Here is a 19,665-nt window from a genome sequence, read left to right as displayed (position 1 = left end):
GACCTCTTGGAAGGCTTCCTCACCATCTAATCAAATGGCTCAGAGGACTAGAGTTCTCTGTAGTTTGTAACCGAGTGGACCTTTTCCTCAGTGTGTTCTAACAGCTGGAGAAATTGCTACTTCCAAACTCCCATTTTTCTAGTTAAGCAGTATTCTCCTAATCAACATTCTGTAAAACGTGAACTGCCCTCGATAGAAGCTTTTCCATCAGTTGTGGAAAACCAGCCCACTCAGCAACTGTAATTAGCTTTCTTTCTGATAATGTTGCCTACTTTCAAAATTCCTCAACTAGCAACATGCAAGGAGCTATCTGGGGCTCTTCAACGATTTCGACGTAGGGATCCAATACATTTTATCCATTTTTTGCGTGCACGACATCACTTCCTTTTTAGTCTCCTCTTTGTTTCTAGCCAAATCCTGTCCTGTCCAAGCACCAGCTAGAGCTCCAGCTTCTCTCCACAGATGCATGTGCTCTCCTCCTTTCCTGATCCTTATAGAGCGGTTCCATCTCCCACTCAGCTTTCCCTCCCAGTAAAATCACGATTTAAATCAGGTTAAATAAAAAACAAAAATATAATCCTTCTCCATCAGTCCAACTTAAATATTTTAATGTTCTATATTTGCTGCTTTTCTCAGTCTTTATTTTTCATATTTGCAACCATAGGTCTTTTTCTCCTACCCTTTACATTGTGGACTTTCCCTATCTGGTTATAGAATCATTTTTTTTTTTAAGTGGTTACATAAGGTTCTGTTTGAAAGGGGATTATGTATAGTTTCTTTGTTATTATAACTAACGCTGTATGAACATCTGTGTGTGTATCTTATTTATCTCTTTAATCCCAGTGCCGACTGCTAAATTGCTGGTCAGACTGTATGGTAATTAGAACACTGGCTCTGGACTAGTCTCCCTGGTTTGAAATCTGGCTTTGCCCTTTATTCCTTTGTGACTCCAGGCAAATTATTCAATGTCTGAGGTTTCATATCTGTGGGATGGGGAGAATAACTATACTTATTTCAGAGGGTTGTCACAATTAACATACAGTATTTAGAACAGCTGAATGCACATTAGCTATCGTTTCTATACTGGGACAGCAGGAGGAACTCAAATTTTTTATTTATGGTTCTTCCTCTTTGAATTATTAAGATAAATTCTCAGGAGAGGGACTTCTGGTTTATAAAAGTTATAAACATTTTTAGAGACTGGCCTGTTTTTCATGGAATTTTATTTTGTGAGATTTTTAACAAGCTGGCTAGGGTTGCCGCCTTGGCTTCACACACAATGAAGAAATGTTCAAGTTGTAGTTAAGGATGAAGGTGCTGGTAAATGCCTTTGAGAAAACTGTTTCCTAGTACGCTGACATCTCCCACCCAAGGTCCTCATGCTTTAATAAAATTTTACTCTGCTATTTATTGTTCCTCCCTGGCAGAATCCAAGAGTGAAAAGGTGTCGAACCGATGTAAGGAACGTGCTGTAGGCTGGCTGTGATCGGCGGGGATAACAACTGCTCAAGGGCAGGCGCAGCACAGGGCTGGCCCGGCACGCCAAGCATCTTAGGCTGAAATGCTGGCCCATTTCCAGTTGTGATTCCCTTGTTACTTTTTAAAAACTAGACTTACCCTCCATGCTAGAGACTGAGTTTGAGTTTGAGATCTATAGGACAGCCCTTTCCCCACTGGCCACCCGGGAGTGTTCGAGCACTTCTGCTTTCACGGCAGTGATTGCTCCTAAGAGTGCATGCAGCTCTTGGAGCGTTCATCCGCACATGACGCACGTTTAGATTCTGTTCTATGTACACACTGGGGAAGGGAGACAGGAACACACTGCAATCCCAAAGGTGGGATCACATCGTCTTAAACGTACCAGGAGCATCACACATGTCTTCAAGCGTTTCTTTTATCCTAGAGCTGCCAAATTCTTTTGTAACAGAGGAATAGTGCTTAAGACAAACATTCAAAAACAAAATAGACAGTAAACACCCTTCAAAGATTTTCAGCCTTTTTGCTAGAGTCAGTTTTTCCTCTAAACATTACCTTTTCTGCCTCCTGGCATAGGACAGTGCCCTAATAATACCACCTATGGACAGAGAGTTATAAAATGTGGGCAAGAGCAGTTTTCAAGCCTTGCTGGGCATATACCCAGTCTGAAAAGTCAGAGTAACACAGAAAACAGATGTAAAACAAGCTGAGGCCTTTGGCCAGAGGTGGCTAGCAGTTATGCACTTCATTGGAGGGCCTCCATAACAGAGGAAGCTTTGGGCTGTGGCAGAATGGTACCAGCGTGGTACCAAGAATCTAACGACTCACAGATCTGCTGACTAGACACATCTTCTTTTAAAAAATTCTCTGCCCTTAGCACATAGGAACCTATTCAGACTCCATTAATGTCATGGAGAAGTTCAGAAAGATGGGTAATCACACTGTCTCTTGTAACACTGAACACAGATGGGGACTTTGTCTACGGTGTGTGTGTGTGTGTGTGTGTGTGTGTGTGTATGCATGCGTGCGTGCGCACATGCCTGGCCCCTGCCCACTGCACCAGTAGGGAAAAACAGCAGGCACAGGGCAAGCAGTTCTAGGATAGTTCCAGCTAACATGCCGATGTGCATTAATTAGTCTTCCCAGAGACTGTACTCTCTTTCAGGCAGGTATAGGAAGAGCATTTTCTTAGAAAAAACCATGAATCATGACCATGAGTGACAGTGTTTTTGCCTTGGGCATGTCTCCTAATTTGGACATCTGTTCTAACTAACTAAAACTTCCCATCCCTTGTTACTGACATTCACTGTGTGGGAAACCACCACCCTACTATTTCTCCATAACAGAATTTTTATCAAGCAGATATTAAGTTGTTTTAAACCTCTATGGAATTCACCTAGATTGTCTTACAAAGTAGTCATTGGTTCTTTTACCCTGAATGGGGACCTTCCAAGCAGATCTGATTTACTGCAAACCAGCTCGCACTCAAAAGCAAGATAAAAACCAAGATAAATGCAAAGAAAGGACAATGCTTCCACATTTTCAGGGGGGGAAAAATGAGAGATTAGATGGGAAAAGAGAAGGAATGGTCTCGCGAGTAATTTTTTTCCCAACATAAACCATTATGTATATTTAAGGAAGATCCTGCTAGAAGATAAGGCCTCTTTGAAAACACGGTAACATCAGGCACAAAAGCACAAGATTTTTAAAAAGCAATTTCAGAAAAGAGATTGCATGAAAAACTGTGATGTGGATTTTCAGAGAGCTTTTACAAACATGTACGACATTATGTACCATTCCCCAGGACAGCGTGGGGTGTGTCTGGCAGGGGGGAACCCAGCCACTTTGCTCTGGTATGAAAAGAGCATGTTGGCAGGAGGGTAGGTGGTCCATGAGAAGTGACAACTCCTGCTTAGCCATTTGGAGACTTTCTTAAGACTGTTACAGTGAAGATGAGTTCACTGTTCAGTTTGTTAATTTTCATAAAGTATCTTTTGGGGAGTTGTATCTAATGTGGGTTTCTCTTCTGTTCTTGGCGCCAATGTCACAGGCAAATTGCCAGTCATGCAAGAATCTGAGCACTCTGCCGGAAACCGTCCTGGATGATTCTGCTTATGCCAGCTAAACAACGCGCATCGTTGACGAAACCATCCTCCGACTATATTTATGAAATGTTATGTCTGCTTAGCAATGAACCTACATCATTTAAAGTGGAGGCTCATTCAATTTACCCTGGCCTGCAGTATTTTTGTTTTTCATCTGGTTCTACCGAAAATAATATATACATTTCATGAAGAAACCTATGGTGTGGAGTCGCCCTTCAGGTAATTTGAGAGAGCAGCATCTAATCAGCACACTGGGAGTTAAAGAAAATTCTCGTATTAGGTGTACAAAAAAGGGGGGGAAATCCAGATAAGTTGAAGACCGTTTCAAATTCTGCTGTGGTTCCCAAATCCTCTTGGTACTTATTTTGGGGAAAAGCTGAGTTCCCTGGAACAGCGTGCTTCTGAGGCCCACATTATACACTTCAAACCCCTGCCGAAAGGCAGTTCAAACTTGCTTATATCCAGAAAAACCCTCAAAATAGCCATGATTATTTTGACAAGCCCTCCATGAAGAATGCTCTTGGAAACCACTTGGTAACCTCTGTTGGTTCTAGGGCGAGGCACGAGCTTTCTGTGCCCAGCACAAAATTAAAAATAAAACACAGCCTCTGCTGCCAAAGAACCTGCAGTCTAGCTGGGGACTAACACATCGACGAAATCATGAAATGTTAGAAAATGGCATAAAATTAAGTTCTGATTCAGAACAAAGAGAATGGCCTGACTGCATACCCCCAAGCAGAGATTCTCTTGAGGCAGAAGGAATCTGTTTCCTACAGTCGACACTTGGCACGACTTGGAAGAAACTGTTCTCTCCTAGCTGCAAAGGTACAGAGAATCCTACAATCCTTTACATGGGGTTTGGAAATCAAGGTCTTTTTTCCCTTGAACGGGTATGGCCAACAGTCTTTAAACCTACTTCAAAGCAAACAGTTAAATGATACAACCATGAAGTCCTTTGGAGAAAAAAGGAACCTGTTCGACCTCGATCTGTGACACCCTGAGATCTACTTCATTCAGGAAACGGGTAGATCTTACCGCATTTGCGACTGATACAACATTAAAATGACTGCGTGCGGTGTTGTTTCTCATGCTCGAACTTTCCTTGCTGTACATAAAAATGAGCTGAGAAAGTCAAGTGTCACTGGTGGGTGGCCGAGCAGCCCTTCTGAGGGACTAATACCGCGGGGTCCTGACACGGATGACATGGGGAAGTGAGGAGAACCCCAGGAGATAGCCGTGCACACGTGTTAACCGCAGAAGGCCCCACAGGGTAGGTCTGACAGAAAGTTCCCACGTATTAAATTTCTCTCTTGTCTTTACTCGGTTGGAGGGCAAAAACATCGCTTTCTATCTTCCTTCAACTCAAGTGCTGTTGATGGGAAAACAAACCAACTCAAAAAACAAAAAAGGAAGCTCTTGCACAAGGTTGGGTTCCTTGGAAGAGTGTACTTCCCAGTCTTTTATTTGATGATCTAGACTCGTGCCTGCAGGTGGTTCAAGCTCACACGCAGCCCTGCAAATCGTGCGCGCTCAAGTTTTAGCAGTCCAAGGTAGAAGTGTAGACTGTGGTATCGGATATACTTACTAATAGGTTCTTCTATGCTGTGAGACTCAACTGGGTATAGAGAATGAAAGTAAATCTCTAATCATAACCACCAGCCATCCAGTTAAGGATGAAACTCTGGAACTACTGCAGAATAAATAATGAACACCAGTTACCCACGCACAGCCTGACATACGGGGGAAAACGGAAACATCTTCTGGTCTGTGGTCAGCCACTAGTATGCTAGCGTGTGAACACGTAGTATTGTCTTGGGGAACAGTGCAGTGAAGTTTATACAAAACCCACAAACATTTATCGTTGCTTAGTATGGTTGATGTACTGTGTTGGGATGAAAACAGGAAGATGAGAAAATAGTTTCTGCCTTCAAGGAGCTCCCAGTTTACTAAAGTGACACGTGTGAACATGTTCAGTGCTGGGATACAGGCGGGTGTCCTCAGGGTGCTGTGCGCACAGACCAACTGGACCAGAGGGGGCTCTGCCGGGGGGTAGGCAAGCTTGGAACTGAGTCTTGGAGGGCGAGGACTGGAGAGCCGGGTTAAAGGGAATTGAAGGGCACTAGGTTGGAAACTACAGGAGAGGAACGGAGCTGCACGGTGTGCTTGGAATATATTCATAGCTCAGTCCTGGAGGAGGATGCACAGTAAGGCAGAGAACAGAGAGAGACAGCACTGAAGAAGTAGGCAAGAGCTCGATCACCTCTGGCCTTCAATGTCATTCTAGGAGCCTGGGTTTTTTCCGCTATGGGAGGAAGGGGACTTTTAGCAGGAAGGTGATACAGAGGCCTACATTTTATCGAACTCTCTGGCCGCAGTCAGGAAGGGTATCCGGAGAGGAAAGGCTAGCGATCAGGCAGGCAATTACAAGCCTGCCGTAATGGCTTCGATGAGAGATTCGGGGTTAAGCTAGGCTGTGGTAGGAGGGATGGAGGGGAGAGGGGAGATTCTAGAAATTATCAAGAGGAAAAATGTAAGGACCTGAATGGCTTTGTATGGGAGAGATGATGGATGGAGGGGAAGGGGCAGCCCAGGGTGATTCAGCCCTGACCTTAGGGCCTGGCTGGATACTGGTCCCACTAACCGAGAAAAGGACAACCGGAAGAGGGGCAGGATTAGATGGGAAGGGGGGCTAGTTTCACTTTGAAGGCGATGGTTGTCTGGTGACTGAGACCAGGCAGCCTGAAGCTCAGGGCAAAGCCAGGGCGGGAGAGGACTGTCTCCGAGTTGTATGAATGTACACACTAGTGGAAACCTTGAGAATGCATGACATCTATTATGTGAGCCAGAAGTAGGATTCAGGGAAACAGCAACAATTAAGGATCAGGTAGAAGAAACAAGCCCATGGATGAGAAGAAATTAATGCAGGACGGAAAGAAAACCGGGAGACAGGTGAAGCAGAAGTCAAAGGAGGACACGTTTCAGAGATGGGTAAGGGACCAGCAGTATCAAGTATAGCAGACAGCATCAGAAAGAGAGGGAAGCCTCCAAATTGGATAATCAGGAGGTAAGTGTTAGCTGAATTGTGTCCCCAGTACTCCCCCTCCCCCCGGCACCCTTCCCAAAAAGAGCCGGAGTCCTAACGCTCAGTAACTCATAATGACAGAACAGGACCTTATTTACAAATAGCGTCTTTAAGGTTAAAAAGAGGTCATTAGCATGGGCCCTGATTGAATGACTGGTGTCCTTATAAAAAAAAAAAAGGGGGGAAATGTGGACATAGAGACAGACATGCACAGAGGGAAGATGGAGTGAAGAAACGCAGGGAGAGGGTGCTCATCTACAAGCCAAGGATGGAGGGAGGCCTGCAACAGATTCTCCCTCCATCCTGGCCAGCACCTTAATCTTGGACTTGGAGCGTCCAGAACCGAGACAACATATTTCTATCATCTAAGCCACCCAGTTTGGGGTACTTTGTCACAACAGCCCAGCAGACTAATATGGACAGTTTACCATGTGAGACACAAGGCGAAGAAGTCAGGTTGGGGAGGGCTGAGGTGTGAATGGAAGACAGAAATGGGGACTACGCTTTTCAAAGGTTTATGTGAGAAGGGGCTACAGAGGAACACAGTGCTTTAGTTTTAGTTTCAAGATCACAGAGACCTGAATGATCTCAAACACAAATGGATAGATTTTTCTAGTAAATTATTTGAAATTTAAAATGTGTTGGCATAAAGTAGTTCATAGTTTTGTTCACTGTGTTCTGTGATTTTAAAAATGTCTATTGTAGTCATGGTCGCAATTTTTGTTCCTAGTATTCTTTGTGTATTTTCTTGCATTTCTCTACAGTCACAATTTTTGTTCCTAATGTTGTTTATTTGTGTATTTTCTTGCATTTCTCTACCAGTCATGCCAGAGATCTGTTATTATTGAAAATCAAGGTTATTGGTTTTGTTGGGGGAAAAAAAAAGAATAAAAGCAAAAGAAATGTGAAGTCCTAAGAGAGGGAGGGGATAACTGGCAGAGCAAGTCCTGATGGGATGTGATCAAGGCCACAGCTTTGGGACCCCTTGTCCTTGAGACTTTAGGAAAGAGGGAGGCAAGAATGGGTTGGGTGTGGTCTTTCTCCTTGTTGGGAGGAAACAGGAAGTTGATGGTGTTTCCACCTGGCGATCTCAATTTTATTCATCAAGTGAGAAGTGAAGTCACCTGCTTAGAGTTGAGAGGGGGTTAAGGGAGAAGTGGGCAGGCTTCGAGGGGGGACTGCAGCCAGGGAAGGATGAGAAAGCTGCCTGGTGAGGACCAGTGATGGTGAGGGTCTGGTCAAGCTGGAAACGACCTTGACCTTCCTGGATGTAACAGGAGCAGAGATGGTGGCCTGCTGTAGAATTAATCCAGGGTCAGCATTCTGTGAGGCAGGTGTGACGGAGGGATGGGGTAGAAGACAAATGAGGACACTGCTAAAATGGAGGCCAGATTTGGTGGAGATGGAAAAGGGGTAAAGAAGGACCCCACTGAAATTCAGATCAGGTTTAGTGGGAGCCAAGAATGAGTGTGATCTGGGAATGAAAAGCTCCCGAGGTGCTGTGTTCTTGGTCATGACAACACAAGGCAGAGTGGCAGGAGGAAGTGGCTACCAAGGGGTGGACGGAAGGGCCGTAGGGACTGAGGTCCAGGCTCTGTAAGGGGTGCAGGGTATCACAGGCTGAGATCTTCCACAAGGAGGCAGGAGCTGTGGTGCAGAGTACCATGCCCCTCAGTGGATAAGACTGCAGGACAGATTTACTGAGGCTGGTGGATGGTGGGGGAGGCAGGTTAGAGGAGGCCTGGGCATCTGAGAAGGAGGGGCTTCTGAATGCCTTACAAGTCAGACCCTCCCTCCCACTGGGATGGCTCCCATTCATATTTAAATACTCAATGTCAGGGAGAAATGCATCTTCAAGTCTTATTTGTAGGACCAAAGAAATAAATTTTAAGAGCCAGATGAGGGGTTTTTGGTTCTCGATACATCAAGTGCTAAAATTATACATACATGACATCAAAAACTACTGATAAGATTTTAGACAAACAACATACCAGAAACTCCAGGTGGTGTCTTAATGAATTTTCCATTAAAATGACCAATAACGGCTTCACACTTATCTGTTGATTCCATCCTATTCATCCATCAAAATAAAACACATATTTAGAGATCTCTTAGTTTCAGATTTTGTTTTGTGCATGTGAATACATTCTTATAGGTTTATCGGATACAAATGAAAACCTAGCGAAAATCTGAATCAGAAAAAGTGGGCTTATCCTATCTTTTATCTGCTTTATGTGTACTTCTATAATAAAATGAAAACTTATATCCACAGAGTACATTCTGAATCATGTAAGAAATAAATTATATCCAGAGTGTTTAATATCAAGCATATCAAACGTGTAATTTTTTTCTACATGTTGGAAAACTGGCAATCAATACACAATAGCTCTGCTGGTCATGATATAGAATTAAAACAGAAATGCCAGTTCAAAATATGAGTGGATTTACTGCTGCCAGAATATTTTAAAGATGGCCTTTCCTTTCACAAAAGGACAGACTCAAAAGTCATGATGAGAATGAGTGAAAATCACAGGATACTCCTTATTCGGTTTTTATATTAACTTTAGGTATAAAGTTAAATTAGTGAAGTCGGTTATGTACTGTCTTTGTCATCTTGGCTTCAGAGGAGTAATTAAAGGATTGAGCCTAACTTTACAATTTTATTCTACATCTGCAGGTGGCTGAAAACCTTTGAGAAACATTTCAAGGGAATTACATTATTTTGACTTATTTTTTTTTTAATGGAAGAAACACTGAATAATCTATTCAAAATGCACCACACTCCTGGACTACCCAGAGAGTTACATCTTGGTTTTAATGGGTAGTAATAGTTTTAAAAAGCAACAGAATTTAATTGGGTTCCATCTTTGGATACAAAACTGAAACTACTTGATCTTCTTTCAGCACCCCTACAGAGGCGATGATTTTTTAGCTGGTGCTGAGCTTTTCATTATTTCCCCGGGATCCTTTTAAACAACGAAGCGTACACTGGAAATGCAAGTTTTGGTGACTTTTCACCTATAGAAATTTTAGTTTTACCTTAAAATTATCTGGCCTAACAGAAAGAGCAATCAACTAAAACCCAGAAGAACCAAGTACTAGACTTTGCTTCATTACTTGGCAGTCTGGTGACAAGGGAAACAGCTCTTCTTTGACTCGATTTTCTTATACGTAAAATAGTGAACAATGCTGCCTTTGTTGATTTCACAGGTCTGTGGGAGATGTGATTGTCATCAAATAGGGTGTTGTATATGAAAGTAAAATACGAGCAATTTTTCTTCCAAAATCAAAGTCAACACCTAGACATTATCTGTTCCTGCACAGTACTAACAGGTTCCTAAATAATGGGAAATCAGTTTTTATACGTGGGCTTGTAGATTAGAACTATGTCAAAACTCAAAGCACTTTCTGTTTGAGATTTTTCTTTTAGAAACAAAATTAACCGTTACACTAAAGTATCCTTTCCGGAGAGGAAGGGATAAAAATAAGTTGGAAGAAGTGAGGGCACTTTAGATAGATCTGTGACATTTTGCTTCTTAAAAAAGACAAAAAAAAATCTGAAGCAAAATTATAAAATGTTACAATTGGTGTAGCAATCGGTGGTTAGAGAGGTGTCCTATTATTGTCTTACTCTCTGAATGTCTGAAATAATCTAATTCACTGACTTTATTTATGATGAATCAAATTTCCATTAAATGAGAAAAGCCACACTGATTTATTTATGAAATTCAGGAACCTATGATTGTTATTTTTAAGAAGTTACAGACATCCTGATCTAATTAATCAAAATATTAAGGACACATATTTTCAAAACTATTGGATAGTTCCTTGCCCTGAGTCACCAAATATTTAGTGTCTTCAGGTCCAAGAATCCTAATGAACTTCCAAAAGATCTGGGGGAAAAAAAATACAAACCAATATTTACACATTTAAATTCATGGTGCAACTGGGCTCCCATAACCCTGGCTTAAATTCTCTCTTCTTGCTCAACTTTTATTTTGCAGGAAACTTAGCAGAGCTATTGTCACTGACATAGTAAAGACAGAGCAGCGTGCTTACCTAGCAAAGCCAACACCACGACTTGTACCACTGGAATCACGTAGTATCCTCGTAGAAATAACTTGTCCAAATGGTTTGAGCATATTTTCAAGTTCTTGCTCATCCATGGACAGTGGCAAATTAGAAATATATAGGTTAGTAGGATCTTGTTCCTGTTGCTAAAACAGAACAGAGAATTGTCCATTAATTTCCAATGGAAGTTGAAATACTGATGTTAACACAACACACCTACTTTGACTGAGCCACTCTCTTGGCTCAGGTAACTAAGAGTGCTACTGAGAGCGAGCGTGGGAGCTACAGAACACCAAAGTCACCTTGCACACTTGAAAACAGTGTCAGAAGCTTAGGCAATCTGTGCAGGTCAGATCGGATTCTGCAGAGCCGTTCTCAGCCCATTTGGAAGTGCAACTGCGGGCACGTGCCACGGAGCTGGAGAGGGTGCCCTCATGGAGCCACACTCTCAGCTGTTTGCAGCGCTCCCAAAATAACCAACCTCTCCCCTGAGACTATTTTTAGGAGTCCATTTCAGGCACACTATTGCACAGAAGGCTATTACTGTCAATAATTCAATCCAGAGACACACAACGTATTCTGGACCAAGTCGTCTCAAGTCCAGTGGGGCTTTGTCCCAGTTCCCCTCCTCTGCTCCACAGCAGGGTCCTTACTACTTACTCTGGAATTCTGATCACCCATGGGGAAAGGAGAGCCCAGAAATGAACAAAAAACAAGTAAACTCAAAGCCATATATAAAATGATAAACTCTAGGCGGAGCAAACTTTAGAATCAGCATAAAGGTGAACGAGTCCGTGGCGAGTCCGTGGGGGAGGGAAGCTTTGCTAAACCCTGGCTACTCAAAGAATGATCCAGGGCCAGCAGTGATGGGATCACCTACAAGCCCCTCCCAGACCTACAGAAGCAGAAGCTGCATTTTAACAGGATTTCCAGGTAATTCATATGCATATAAAAGTTCAAGAAGCAATAATTAGATCATTCCCCACTCACCTTTCCTTGGCTGAGATAGAATCAGCTGAAACCAAAGATACGCAACTGAATTTTCTGAAAACCAGTAACTGCTATGTATATTTGGTAAGAGTACGGTGTTAAATCAGAGAAAAAGCTTATATGTCAACTGGAATATTTTCTGACCAAGTCAAAACTCACTTCTGCAGTGGTGAGATTAGAACAGCCTTAATTAATTTTAAATCAGGCTTTCCTTTGATCCTATTAAACAACTGTATCTTCACATATTGAGCTATGCAGGCTTACGATTTTTCTTCAATAAGCCCTATTAGTAAAGTCATTAACTGATGTTTTAGCATTAGGCAACAGAATAGCACACTCATTATATTTTAGATTTCCAAAATGCACAGAACTTTAAAAATATATGTGGAGCATATGCATATTTGAATTGTACAAAGTCTCTACTTTCAAATTTATCCTGTTGTTAATTAAACCTGAAATGAAATCTGTCTTTTCATATAATCTGCAAGTAAAAGCACATATTGACCTTTCATACTATACGTACCTGGTAAGATTTAAAATAACAGTCTGGTATCCTAAGGAATGACAAATGCCTTGGTATTCCCAAGCATTCAAGTTATCAGACCCAGAGGAACTATGGGTAAAAAGTACTGTCCCCATGACCTCCCACTTCAGACCAGAGGGCAACAGCACGTAACCAGGCCAGTCCCAAAGGGGTGCAGCAAAGGCTCCAGGCCCCAGTGTCCCTGAAGTATCCCGGGGGTGTGGGAGTGGGGACGGACCCGAGAAAAAAATTAAAATTTTCAAATGTTCAATAGTAAGCCGAATACTTAACCTCATTCACCCTTCACAGGCTAAACAAAATGGTAACTATCTTCGCTTTTAGCTGAAATTAGATCAGTTCAATGTAGGATGGCTGATTATCTTAGGCTGAACAAAACCTATCTTTATATCTTTAATGTACAAAAATTGGAAAGTGATTTAATAAATGCAAAACAGTAACAGATAATGTGTTTGAAAATATAAGGAAAAGCAAAATGGTCTGAGGTATTCAGTTTTCAAGTGCTTCTGAGGTAGGGTGAGAGGTAAAATCTCCCCTTATCTCCATTCCACTCACTACCTCTGCCAAATTGGCCCGATGAATCGCACAGCTCCTTGATTAGTCACCTCATGTTGGCTCTACCCTCCCAAGTCCCCGAAGATTTCCTGTGGTGCAGAAGACTCTATTTGTTCCTGTTGTTAGTCTGGTCCTTAACTGGCCAGTACACATGGAGTCCTTTGTCTCTGAGGGTGGGTGCCGATGAGCCCTGGAGCCTCATACAGTCAAATGATATTTACAGGGCATCTCATACATCCCAGATTCGCATAAAATAATCTTGACTCCAGTCCCGTCCTCCAGCTGCTTACAGTTAAGTAGGGGAGAGAGAAACACATGCGGTAAGTGCTTAGGACAGAGGCGGGTGCAACTCACAGTGGGAGGAAGGATGGGGGAGCTTGTCTTGGGAAAGGCAGGGAAGAGTTTTCAGAGGGCACGGCCACTAAGTTGAGATTTGAGAAACAAACAGAAATCATGAGGCTAAAACCAGATTGTGAAAGGGTATCTAAGGAGTTGGATTGTATTTTGCCAGTTCCTGCGGCTAAACTTTTCCACTTCAGCATTGCCAACAGCAAGAAGGACTATGTACACTGAAGAGTCGGCAGGCAATGGCCAAAGTAGCCTTAGCAGAGTATAATTTTTTTGGAAGTCTTGTGCTTTATCTTAAAAAAAAAAAAAAAAAAAAAAAAGTCATGTAAATTTTGCAATCTACTTCCTAACTATTCAGATTTGTTTTAATTTAGGAACGATGCTTCTGAAGCCTCATACTTCCAAGTAATAATGATAAGTTCAGGGAGAGAAGCCAGGCTTATCCTGTGATTTCATGTACTCTGGTGGGTGAGTAGGGAGAGGAGGAAGGAGGAACTGTCGTCCACCAACTGTAGTTAGAAAGCCACAGTCTGACAAATGAGGGGAGCTTTCGGAGGCATGGAAGCAAGGAAATGGTATAATCAAGCCTATCTTATGAGAAAAATCTCTGAATCATGCTTAGTCAGATTCAGAATAAAGCTGGGAACCCCCTAATTAAAAAGCGTTAAAACCCTCCTTGGACAAAGATATGGCATAAAAAAATGTTATGTAAGAAACATACACCGTAAATATTGTGGGGCTTTCTTTTTAAGTTACAATTATAACCACTAAATGACTGATATTTAAGAACGGTCAGAGGAGACTTTGCCATGTGAAGTATTTTTAAAAAGGGTTAACAATGTAGGTACAAAATACTTTCTAAATCTATGTTTTAGTGGTTTGTATGATTAAAATATTAATAAAATAGTACATTCTTTAAAGTTCTGATTCAACTTGAAAGTTTACGATGAAGAAAAAAATAAGTACTAAAATCAGAATCCAGAAAGAAATTGAGCTCCTAACCCATTCTTTGATAAATAGTGAGCCAAAGTCGACTAAACACGAGTAAATATTTCCTGTAATTTGAATGCATTTTTTTCAACAGCAACAACTCAATTAGAGTTTTTCATTTGGGATGACCTTTAAAGCTAATGTTATTTATTTTTCTCATCAAATGGTCAACTTATCCTGCAAACATTGACCGCAAAAAGTTGTAATAACTAAAAAAGAAAAAAAAGAAAAAGAAAGAAAGGAGAAGAAACTCCAAGCTGGCACACTGGCCACAAAAATATCTAATCCCCAAATGTCCGTGCATTCTCACTACCATACATTCATAGTGAATGGAATAGATAAGCCTTGTAGTAAGTGGGGGGTGGTTCTCGAATGAGGGTAATTTAGTTTCTTTAAAATCAGTGACAACCATAACTCTGTTTTATTACATACAATGTTATGTCTCAAAAAACAATTATTCTGTAAATTATGGGTGGCCAAACATAAAATGGGGCCAACAGGCCTCTTTATATCCATCCTTAGGCATGGAAAAGGTTCAATGGCTTCTCTAACAAGTAGAAAACTAGCTCCCACATTGGCTGTGAGAGGGATAAATGGCCACTAATGTTCACTTGAGTAGAAAAGCAGGGCTCAGAGGTCCCGCGTGGTGTAAAACACTCAGTCATCATCTGAAAGAAATTAACAAAAACCTCCCTGTGCATGTGGAATGGTTCCTAAAACGCAAGAAAGGGACTTGGCAGGAAGACCAGACATCTGTTTTCTCTTGTACTGAATAGGTTCACCAACCAGCCAATAGCTGCTCACAGGCATGTGAATGCAAACTGCCTGAAGTGCGGTGGACTCCATGTGGAAGGGGGATTAAACTCCTGCTCGTCTGCCTGCCTATTTACTGAAAAGAAATGTGCTAGCTTTACCACCAGGCAAATAACATACGACGATCCACTGACTCCCAGCAGGCCTTAAGAGGCACTGCTGAAAGGCCTATAGAAGTCATTCTATTAACAGGTATTACCAATGTTGATTTGAGTTTTAAGTCGTTTTAGCTGGATATCTGAGTTTTGCTCTTTTTGTAGATTCTGAGCCTTCTGGTCTAAAAACAAACACATCTGAAAGGAGGCCAAGTTTAACATCAACAGGCATGGCCTTGAGCCTTTGGAAAAACCTTTTGGTAAGTTTCCTCAGGATACTTCTATGGACAGAGCTCAATACATATAATTTTTGAACGTCCCATTCTTAATTCTCAATATCTGCTCAAGCTAGGAAGAAAGTTTTTCTCTCACTGAGTTGGCTTCTTTGGCCATCAACAAAGATTTAGTATCTACCCTATGCCAGGTACCAAGAGAGGTACTGAAAATTAAAACATGAATAAGAAACAATCACTGCAGCTGAATGCTCTCCACCCGCAATTTTTCAATTCAATTTTGGGTATCTGTGGAATCCTTTTTCAACCCAGGATAGCCAATGTGTCAAACAATATTATATTCTCCTTCACCCAAACCCCAATCCACCCCCCACCACCCTGATGACTTCCCTAGTAAAATACCCCTTAATTTTTTCTAATTACATAAGAAAACAAGCCTTTACTATGTGGCAATGTGAATTTTCAAAATTTTATGTAGTAATCCTGGTTAATTCACTAGCAGAAAGTGGGTGGCAATGGGTCCCTTATCACTCAACATGGGAGCCAGACCTAAACTTCTTTTAAAAACTGTCTCCACAGAAATTGCGTGCCAGGCGCCCCTTTATCTGGATAGCATGAGGGGGTTAAGTCAATTCCAGATCCTCAAATCCATGGTGCCATGGAATAGAACAATGGACCCTCTAGCATTTGAAATATCTTTTGTAACTTTAATGATACAATAAAAAAGAAATCAGGCCCAGGAAACTCAGTCATTCTACAGAGACCTAAAGAAATTCACCAAGTGCAGGCTGTTGGCACACTCCCAGCATCTCTGAACCTGTGTACCGTTCCTTCCCTACCGATAATGTAGAAAGGGATCATTTTTCCTAGCCAATTTACAGTCCCAAGTCTCCTAAGGAGGCCTCTGCACGGTGCTCATTATCAATCCACAGGAAAGTGGCATTCAGAGCGCACTGCTGACATGTCAGATAGAGCCGGTCTATGTCCAGTCCGGCGCTGACCAAATGCAGTGTAAAGAGTTCTTCAGAACAGTGGACATTTAAAAGACTATGCTGCTTACTATCACTGGCACTGAGGCGATGTCTAGGTAAGTGTTCTTAGGGCTGCTTTAAATAAGGCCCCTGCATTTATAACAGGTCGATAAAAGAGCCCTCTTTCTAAACTTGTTTCAGCAGAAGCCACAAAACAATGGCTGGCACTCCCACATTCCAGAGTGAGAAACCAGACCACCTAAAGAGAGGCGGCTGAGAACTGGTTTGGGATGCTGAGCTGACCACCCACCTCTGGCTGCCTATGAGAGACCGGAGAGGCTGAGAATGAAAATGTATGTGGAGAGAAACGCTGATGTGTTCTGAGTCTCACCATGTGGGCTGCTTGTCTATCACTGCTAGGCAAGCAACAGGGGCTTGAACAGACCACTCAGGAGGCTTGCACTGTGTCCCGTGGAGCTTGGCAGATACAACAGATCGATGTCTGACTTCAGCCTGAGGAATCTAACAGGTGAAAGGCTGGCTGAAGGGGCCTAAAAGTGTGGGTGGTAAGTACCTACTTCTCCCACAGACAGGTGCCAAACGTAGACCAGAGGTGGGCCATGCAAGCAGAGTTGGCCCAGGGTATGGAACATCCTTCCTTTCAAGAAGGCTGCCCTGGAGGGCAAGGAGGTCCAGCCGAAAGGGGCTGAAGATAGACCCTTAGATTATCAGGAGCTGAGGCATATATTCACTAGTTTCAAGGAACCACAGGAGAAAGATCAATTAGAGGTGGTGGTAGTGGTGTAAGAGACCTCTGAAAAATGCCCAAAGCGTTCCATGAGGGAAAGCATCACCTCTCTGGCCAGGGTAATCAGCACCAGATTACATCACTGTCAGGTCAAGAAACTTTCCAGCCCATACCCTGTTCCAAGGGGGGAGTGTTAGAAATCACAGCTACCCAAGTTGATAGAAGAGCAAGAAAAACATAAGTTTGGGAAATAGGAAAGAAACTAACCAAGCTCCCATTCCTCTGTAGGCTTATTATGACTGAGAGCAGACCTGAGCTGGAAGATGGGGGAAGCTTCAATGTGATACTTAAAATTTCATCAAAACAAGGGTACCTGGGTGGCTCAGTCAGTTAAACGGCTGACTCTTTTTCAGCTCAGGTCATTATCTCTGGGTCCTGGAACTGAGCCCCACATTGGACTCCGCACTCAGCAGGGAGTCTGCTTGAGATTTTCTAACTCCCTCTGCCCCACCTCCCCCTGCAAGATCAATAAATCAATCTTAAAAAAAAACTTCACCAAAAACAAACAAACCTATCAGGATTGGGCATTTAAATCACAGGCATCATATATGTTAATATCAGTAATGTGTTCTTAAAAATGAGACATCCAGGGCACCTGGGTGGCTCAGTCACTTAAACGTCTGCCTTCGGCTCAGGTCATGATCCCGTAGTCCCGGGATCAAGTCCCACATTGGGCTCCCTGCTCAGCGGTGAGCCTGCTTCTCCCTCTACCTGCTGCTATTCCTGCTTGTGCTCTCTCTCTCTCTCTCTAATAAATAAATAAAATCTTAAAAAAAAAAGAGACATCCAGCATCCAAATGTTAACCAGGATCCTATTTCACATTATTTCAAATAAGAAAGAAACCATAATGTATTACACATTAATTACCACCCCCAATTTCCTAAGATGTAATTAAATACTTATTTTCCTATTTTTCTACAATTTCCTAAAATGTGACTTTTTATATTGGGATATAAACCTTTAAAGCATTGCCTCTTGATCACCAAGTGATCAATATGGTTGTTAGCAGACAATTGCCGTGTAAGCTGCGATTTCTTTCAGCACCAGTGACATCCAAGACACATATCCCTTTTGCTGACTCTCAGCACTTTTCAAAACCTCACATGTGATTCTGACATTTTACAAACTTATTTAGAATGTAACTTGAGACTCCCTATACAACATCATCTTTAAAATCCTGTATTGAGGTTGGTGTAAATACATACAGAAACGGCTGAAAATGTGTTGAAAGATAATTACATTCCATGAAGTTTGGATATGAAAAATCAAGAGGCATTCTACTGAAAAGAAAAAAAAAAAAATTAATGAGAAAGACCAGAAGTGAAGGGACTTTTTAAGATAATGAGAGTGGCCAGAAAAGTCATGGGACCTGCCCTGAATTTTATCCACGAGAGGAGGAAACAGAAACTTCACAGAACAGAGGAAATGGACAGAGTAGAGGGAAAAATAGAGCTGTTGTCTGACTGTGCCTTGAAAGTCCTGCTTATAAAATGGATGGGGACCCACTGTTTACAGAGGCAGGTTAAACATGCTGTAAATCATTACACAACACAAGTACTGTACAGCCACAATTAAATATACTTAAAACCCTCATAATCACGGTCTTCTAACAATGCCACAGGGAATTACTCTATATTACGGACAGATAATCGGAAAATCGTGGTGCTTAATATTTATAGTTTCTATTTAACTTCTTACTCTGGAGTTCAAGAAAATCTAAAATATGTACAACTCAATTCAAAGCTTTAAAAATAGTTAAACACTACTTTAGAAAGGTGATCCCTTTCACTAATTCCTGAAATTATTATTTATGATTTCAAATAAGAAAGAAACCATAATGTATTACACATTAATCACGGTAAATTCTTTGAGTCAAGGTAAATCTCTGGTGTGGTTCCTATGCATGCGTCCTTCAGGAGCCTCAAGGTCTTAGCAGGTAACTTATCTCTTTACCAGAGTCCTTGAACTTCCATAAATTCTCCTTCCTTATGGAAATGTGAATGCTCCTGAGGGAATGATCACATGCTACTATTCAGAAGCAGCAGAAGTAACAAAATTACTTTTCTTTGTGCTTCAAGAAGACAGACAATAAAAATTATTGATCTTTTGTAAAGAATACACAAAATATCAAACTGGTGAGTTTCAGGCTTCAAGGACCACAAATGAAAAAAAAATGCACAGAATTATATGACTATCTTTAGAAGTGCACTATGGGTACTAGGTGTGACATAACCCAAGTTTACATTTGGACAATAGGAAGACTAAGGGCATAAACCCTGCTTCAACAATATTCCTCTTCCAGAATGCTAAAAGTTCATCAGAAAAAAGCTTTGAATAAAGCCATTATAGAACCAGTAAAGAGTAGATTCATATCCCATAAATAACCAGTGTCTAAACATGTCTGACTTTTGTACAGATTTGAAATAGCATCTGTAGCTTCCCTCTGCCCTAAACTACGACCAGGGCAGACGTCCAGAAGTAAGCAAGGTTAGCCAGGATGGAGGGAGAATGCCAACACTGATGGGCAAAGCGCCATGCCAGGCTTCAGGACGAAGCCAGGGGCCAGAGAAGTGACTACTGGCTCTC

At 41.9% G+C, this 19,665-nt stretch overlaps 1 protein-coding gene across 9 annotated transcripts in view; it reads right to left on the bottom strand.

The window, feature by feature from the left end:
• The window catches only part of RBMS1 (RNA binding motif single stranded interacting protein 1), a 207,271-nt gene that overhangs the window by 19,151 nt on the left and 168,455 nt on the right, over positions 1–19,665 (bottom strand). For all 9 annotated transcript variants that reach the window (XM_073883449.1, XM_073883474.1, XM_025854062.2 and 6 more), the window contains exons 5-6: positions 10,723–10,880; positions 8,655–8,734 (exon numbers count right to left, since the gene is read on the bottom strand). In XM_073883449.1, coding sequence (XP_073739550.1) covers positions 8,655–8,734; positions 10,723–10,880 — 238 coding nt within the window. The remainder of the gene's footprint in view (positions 1–8,654; positions 8,735–10,722; positions 10,881–19,665) is intronic.

This window comes from Callorhinus ursinus, unplaced genomic scaffold (genome assembly GCF_003265705.2).
Source record: "Callorhinus ursinus isolate GAN/ISIS: 27379988/994484 unplaced genomic scaffold, GSC_fseal_2.0 scaffold2, whole genome shotgun sequence".
In the NCBI taxonomy this organism is placed as follows: domain Eukaryota; kingdom Metazoa; phylum Chordata; class Mammalia; order Carnivora; family Otariidae; genus Callorhinus; species Callorhinus ursinus.
Note: the sequence above shows the minus strand (reverse complement) of the source record. Positions and strands in the feature narration are given on the sequence as shown.